Raw genomic sequence first — 7,029 nt, forward strand, 5'->3', positions numbered from 1 at the left:
GGCCCAACTTTATACCAAGGTGGGCCACCGACCCCCCACCTATCACGCAGGCAAAGTTTGGAGACGCAGTTCCTCAGCCATCGTCTGCAGGTAAGCTCTGATGTAAGCCGGTAACACTGCTCTAAACAGACAAAGGGTTTGGAACACACCCTGATGATCTACTCGTTCATCGAATTCATTGGAATTATTAATCTTACCAAGACTTTTTGGACAACGGCATGCCATGTCTAAATTTAAGGGCTGCTTTGGTGGCTGCCTTCATAACGTTGCCCCAATTGGAGGGCTCCTTCAAATGCAGCCTTTTTTTTTCCTTTACGTCATACATCGCCACTAAGATCATTTAGTTAGTAATGGTTGTTAGTGATTAGTAGTGACACTTATCATATTGACATGGCGGTAAGGGCAGGAACTGTGACTCTAATTTCATCATGGACATACAGTATGTAAGCCAGGACCTCTTGTCAGTAATCTCTAACCTTGCAAATGTTCTCCTGGATGACGCACTTTATTCATTTTCTGACTATTTTCCACTTCCTGTACTGTAGTTGTATTGACCAGCGTCCCAATCCTTTTGTTTTCTTTTGGCTCATACACAACTACAACCACCTCGCCCATGGCTAACGGATGACTGAGGCTATGTCCACTAGAGCCCAACTGATATGGAATTTTTGGGGCTCATGCCGATATTGGGGGCTGAAAAAAGACAATATGCGATACGTTAATGAAATAAATGAGTTACCGCTGTTAACACGCTATTTTTAGGGAAAAGTGGTTAAAATGCAGAAGGGTGCTTCTTCGAAGACACATGCTGTCGGAGACCGCCGTGGACAAACACAGCTTATAAGCATTAAAGCTACTGACACACAGTAGTGTTTACTAAAAGCACTTTTAATTGGTCTAAATTCCAGCATCAAAGTTGGATTGTGGCCAGCACACTTCCAATACACTATTGCAGAACCTCTGAGACATGTTTGTTGAAAAATGGTGTTATTTTGGTGCTTTAAATCTCAATGCAGTCCTAATTTCTGATGTTTCTTATGTCCAGCAGACGAGCGTTTTGGCAAACAGTCCTGCAAGCTGCCAAATGTTCTGCAAGGACTCTCCTCGAAGTTTAGAGCAGCAACTGCAAGAACACAGGTAAAGTCATCTTAGATGGTGCGTTATCTTGCATTCAGTCTTATCTTCTATCTGGCATGGCATGCTAACTGGACAGCCTGCTGATGTGTTCCAAGGATGGGAACAAGATAAGGATTGGAACCTCTGTCCTTGTGCATGTAACTGAGGTGTGTCCTCCTCACAGACTGAACCAGAAGAGGATGTACCTGCAGCAGTCCCAGGGTCTGGGTCTGCAGGCCTACTTCAACCAGATGCAGATCGCTGAAGCATCCTACCCAGCAGGTGGCCCCGCTCTGGACCCGGCAGCCTCCCAGAACTCCTCCCAGGTTCCCCCAATGGCGGCCCAACCTCAACCTCAGCAATCGGGCAGCCAACAAGCCTCGCCGGCATACAGCCACCCCCACTGCCTGACCCCCCTTATGGAACCGAGTGAGGGTTCGGTGTACGACCCCTACATGAGCCACCACCACTACACCCAGCACCTGCCTCCTGGCCCGCACCTTCAACACCTCCACCACCACCACCACCACCAGCCTCATGAAAGCTACTGCTACCCTGTAGAGCAACAGCTCTCGGGCCTTTCCGCTGAAGCCCCGTCCCCTGGCCCTCAGTATGAATTCCCGTTGGACATCGGCCTGCTCCCCACATCCGCAACAAGGGAGGCGGAGGCTGGGCCCGGTGTGTCAAACGCCGAGCAGGGCCAGCCAGAAGGACTGGTTCTGTCTGAGCTGCAGAGCCCGCTCCTGGACAGCGAGATGATGGAGACGGTGGACTCGCAGCACGGCTTTGTGCTGGTCAACTGAAGCCTTGAAGCAGTATTAAGCAAGGAGAGCTAAACAGCATTAAGAGCAGGGAGCAACAGGGAGGGCACAGTGTTTATTCTCGTACGACGAATAGAATTTCTTAGAACCTCGGAACATCTTCGTACCAAAATTCCCTCCCTTAGCTTACCTCCTTTTTCTCCCTCCACCACGGGGAGAGGGCGGGGGGTCGCTTGTCTGCGTGACGACAGCGACGAGTTGCGCAGCGTGTCGCACAGAAATGGTTTGGAAGTGAACTGTTTTGGGACGGACTGGCAAACCAAAAGCACAAAAAGGCTGGCGGTGTTTTGCATCTGAAATAGGACACCTTCAACAGCTACTTTTAAAAGAGAAGAAGAGGAGGAAATGTCCCTCGTTTATCACGCCAGCACAAATTCAAGTGTCTCAGGTGCACGGTAGCGAGCAGTGTGGTCGTACTGATTACTGGCAACACTAACTAGTAATGATTCTAACAATAAGTGCACAGTATTTGGCAGGAAGCAGACTATTTGTCTATTTGCTCTTTATTTGGAACTACTGAACCAAGTGGTACACTACTGAAAGGCTTCACTCAGCGTCGTGCAGCCGCTTGAGACAAGGAGCGCTTGATTTGTGTCTCGGGATGAATGGGGGCTCCTTTAGTCAAAATATTCTACTTTTATGTGGCAATACTGAAGCAATATTAATCCTCAATGACAGCAATGGACCGCTCACCTGATTGGCTCTGGAGCTGGAGTGCAAGATGGGAGTGCATCATTTTGTTTTTCTTTGTTTTGTTTTGCACACGTCAGAAAGAATGTCACATGACCAGTCAGCCGAGTGTCATCGGCCGTGACTGAAAGGGAGGGCAGGATGCTTCAGCGGCACGGGCTCCTCATGAACGAATGTAAACGAAAGACGGCGTATGTGACCACCTCGTGACAGACAGCAGTGGTGGCAGCGGGATGAGAGATGTTTCTTCTTTTACTTTTTGTGTGGCTTCTTTAGCAGCACTCAGACTGTAAGGGAATCCAGTTGAAGTATCAGGCCGGCCAAGGTCACGTGGTTTCTTATTCCGGTGTGTCGTCTGCAACCTGCAGGGAACGTGACTTTCTCGAAGAAGTGAGGCCTCTAATGGGGGCACCAACGGTAGCATCAAGTCAACACTTCAAGGTCAGATCCACGCTTAGGACTTTTCTTTCAGCTCTTCATGCAAAGTAAAAAGAGAAAATACGCGTCACTCATTTACCAGGGAGTATTAGGGCCACGTTGAAAAGAAAATACGTGCTATAAATAAATAAAAATAATGTAAATTTCCTTACGATAGAGTTGGGGTTTACGAGGAAAAAAAGTCGTAATTGTAGTCATAGTCAGATAATATTATGTTAAAAAAAACTACAGTCACAGTTTACGAGAAAAAAGTTGTAGCCGTAATATTAAACATAAGATTTTTTTTTTTAATTAGTTTTTTTTCTTGTAAAAACATTGACTTGTCATTTTAGAATTATATCCTTGGAAAATGTAATTAGGACATTTTCTCGTAAAATGATGATTTCTATTGCGAAATGATAACTAGTCTCTTTGTGACGGGACAACGTTTTTCTCTGTCCCCGACCGTTTTCAAGTCGTTTCGTTGCAAGGAAATTCAAGTCGTAATTTTACCCGAATGAAGTCGTAAAGGTTTACAAGAAGCTTAAAGTCGTAATTTCACGAGGAAGAATTGAAATGGTACAGGAGTCATGTTGTTATTGTCCAAGAATGTAGTAATATTATTATGGCTACCGTAGTCATATTAAATATTACTTTTGAAAATATTTGGATTCTGTTTTTTTTTGTCAAATTTCCAACTTTTTCCAGTAGCATTGCAAGGAAATTCTCATAAAATTACGTCTTTTTGCTCATAATATAAAATTGTAACTATTCTCCTTGTGACATTACCAATTACGAATTGCATGACTTTTTTTCAAGTCGTTATGTTACAAGGAGAAAGTCGTAAAGGTTACAAGAAGATTCAAGTCGTACAAAAAATCCAGTTTTACAGGAATAATGTTGTAATCGTCATTTAAATTTGTTGTAAATTAAATTTTGTTATTTAAATATCGATTTTTTTTTTTAATTCTGAATTTTTTTTTCAAGTTAAATCACAACTAAATACTTGTTAAATTACGACTTTTTTTAACCTTCAATTTGAACTATTCTCCTTGTCACATGACTTGTTTCTTATGTTACTTTGTTTTCCAAGTCACTCTAGTCGCAATTTTACCCGAAGAAAGTCATAAAAGTTATGAGGAAAAAGTTGTAGCGGTCGTAATAGTAAATATTGGGGTAAAAAAAATTGGATTCAGTTTTTTTCGTAAAATTGACAAGATTAATGTCAAAATTTTACGAGAATAAAGTCGTAAAGTGAAAGGCGTAAATTCACAAGGACAAAATTACAATTTTACAGAAATGTTGTAATTTTACAAGAATAAAGTCATACATTACACGGAAAAAGTTGTACCCGCAGTAATTGAATATATATATTTATAGATTATTTTATTCCGATTTTTTTCTCGGAAAATTGTAACTTTTTTCAAGTTACATCACAACTAAATTGTCATTAAATTTAGACTTTTTCACGTAAACTTGCGACTTTTTCACTTAAAATTTTAACTGTTCTCCTTGTGACATTACGACTTGTTTCTTGGATGACTTTTTTTCAAGTCGTTGTGTTATAAGGAGATTAGTGTCGTAAATTTACCCGGAGAAAGTCGTAAAGGTTACAAGAAGATTCAAGTCGTAATTTCACAAGGAAGAATTACAATTTTACAGGAGTAATGTTGTACTTTTCCAAGAGTAAAGTCGTCATTTTCGAGGAAAAAAAATTGTAGCTGTAGAAATATAAATTCTTTGTTCTTAAAAAATTTGATTATTTTCTAAAAATCAAAAAAATTAGATTTCAACTTTTTTCAAGTAACATTACAACAAAATTCTTACAAAATTAGGACTTTTTCACCCTAAAATTGCGACTTTTTCAGGTAATATCTTCTGATAAAGTCAAGAATAAAGTTATAGGTTACGAAAATAAAGTCATACTCACATTTTTTCTCGTAAAATGTCAGTGTTTTTCAAGTAACATTACAACAAATTTCTTGTAAAATTGCAACTTTTTCTCACAAATTAGGCCTTTTTCAAGTAAAATTGTAATTGTTATTTGTGTGACATTACGACGTTATTCTTATGACAGTTTTTATGTCGTTATGTTGCAAGAAGATTCAAGTCGTAATTTTACGAGGGGAAAAAGGAACAATTTTACAACAGTTATGTTGTCATTTTACCACAATAAAGTCGTACCTTGTCGTAATTTCGTAAGGGAAAATTACAATTTTACAAGAATGATGTCATTTTCACTGAATAATTTGGTAGTTTTGGTAGCCATAGTAATATGAAATATTTCTTCCATAAAATGTCAGCTTTTTTTGTCGTAAATGTCGTAATTTTACAGGAATAGTCGTAACAAGCGAAGGTTTAACAGGAATAAAGTCGCAGTTGTACAAAAATGTCAAAGTTTTACAACAAAAAAAGTTCCATTTGTTTATAAAGAGGACTAAATTAGGAAAATTATAATTTTTTCGTGTAATATTCTGACTTTCCCGAGCAAAGTGTGCGACCTTTCTTGTAGAATGAATTGTAACATCGTAGCTATTTTCCTTGCAACATTACGACTTTCTTCTTATACAGGTATGACAACTTTTTTCTCACGTCGTGAAAAGAAAACGTTGCTGTTTTGCGAAAGAAAAAGTACAAAGGTAATTATTTGTTAAGATTACAACGTTTTTCCAGTGAAATTACAACTTTAGCCTCACCAAATTCTGACCTTATTCATGTAAAAAAGTTTTTTTTTCTTGTAAAATTGTGACTTTTTGGTGTAATATTGTCACTTTATACTCATAAAAGTATAAAAGTAGGACTTTTTTCCTCCCTAAATGACAACTTCCATCGCTTAATATTCAGAACTTTAAGGAGCTTTTTCTTGTACTTTTCTCACTTTTTCCCTTTCAAGGTTGGCCCTAAAAGTCCGTATTCACTGCTCCTGTCTGGAGGGAGACGGTGAACATGTTTCTTCCCTCCAGGGATGAAAAAGATGTCAGTCAACGGTGTTGCAAAAAGAAAAAGCATCAGTGTGTGTTTTCTAATCATCCCCACAAGATGTTGCATTTTCTGGCTGTAGAAAAATGTCCAATTCACATGACGAGAGATAATCCACATGTCAAACTGGCCCACGGTGCACTTTGCCCACAAGGGGATGGTAGATGTAGCGACACAGGTGAAAGAACCTACCACAGCCCACCTTTCTGTCCAAAAAGGTAACTAATTAGAAAGTGAGTGCTGAGTGTGCCTTTTACTTTTCATACGGCTGTCTAAATTCAGACAAACATTACTATTTTTTTTCCCCCTACAAAGTGAGTAGAGCCATGTTTTTTTATTTTTATTTTTAAACAAAGGTACAGAAACCTCAGACGTTTACCAATACGAGCCGCCACTGCACTTCTTTCACTTTTTTTTTTTTTTTACTTTTTGGCTCTGTGCCTGCACGTGGCAAACGTATTCTAGCAATATTTGTCTCTTGGTGACGACTGAAAGTAGTAGTAGTAGTAGTAGTAGTAGTAGTAGTACTAGTAGTAGTACGAGGAGGATGTGTTTCCTAGTACTTATCACATTTCACCACCACACCCTCCCTGCTGATGAAACACAACAAGAAATCGACTTTTCTATTTACCCTCATTGTTGTCGACCACACATAAGCTAACTTGCTGTTGAGATTAAAAGATTTATTGAACAGATGATTGCTGCTTTGTGTCGTTTGTTCTACATTACACACAATCAAGGTTGCCCTATGTTACCTTACCTCATGCTACCGCTTCCTTCAATTTCACTTTTTCTCCCTTATAGATTCAGAAAGCTTTTAAAATTGTGTATACTATTTGCACATATACTGCAAACGCAACACTGTGGGCGTGTGACTGCATTTCTTGGGGGGGGGGTTGCATTCAGGTACAGAATATTTTAGGAAAATATCGCAACAAATTATCTTACAATTATATATTTTTATTTAAATATAAAAAATACAAAATAATGAAAAATAAATTATTTA

The 7,029-nt window shown here is 39.4% G+C and overlaps 1 protein-coding gene across 2 annotated transcripts in view; it reads left to right on the forward strand.

Moving 5' to 3' along the window:
• The window catches only part of sik2b (salt-inducible kinase 2b), a 56,484-nt gene extending 49,749 nt beyond the window's left edge, over positions 1-6,735 (forward strand). The window contains exons 13-15 of one of the 2 annotated variants that reach the window (XM_054793332.1): positions 1-90; positions 1,046-1,137; positions 1,301-6,735. The exon at positions 1-90 is cut by the window's left edge and continues 24 nt beyond it. In XM_054793332.1, the coding sequence (XP_054649307.1) occupies positions 1-90; positions 1,046-1,137; positions 1,301-1,919 (801 nt within the window). In that variant the 3' untranslated portion in view covers positions 1,920-6,735. The remainder of the gene's footprint in view (positions 91-1,045; positions 1,138-1,300) is intronic. The other variant, XM_054793333.1, reaches the window with a different exon arrangement.
• The last annotated feature ends 294 nt before the right edge of the window (positions 6,736-7,029 follow it).

This window comes from Dunckerocampus dactyliophorus, chromosome 12, assembly GCF_027744805.1.
Source record: "Dunckerocampus dactyliophorus isolate RoL2022-P2 chromosome 12, RoL_Ddac_1.1, whole genome shotgun sequence".
Taxonomy (NCBI): Eukaryota; Metazoa; Chordata; class Actinopteri; order Syngnathiformes; family Syngnathidae; genus Dunckerocampus; species Dunckerocampus dactyliophorus.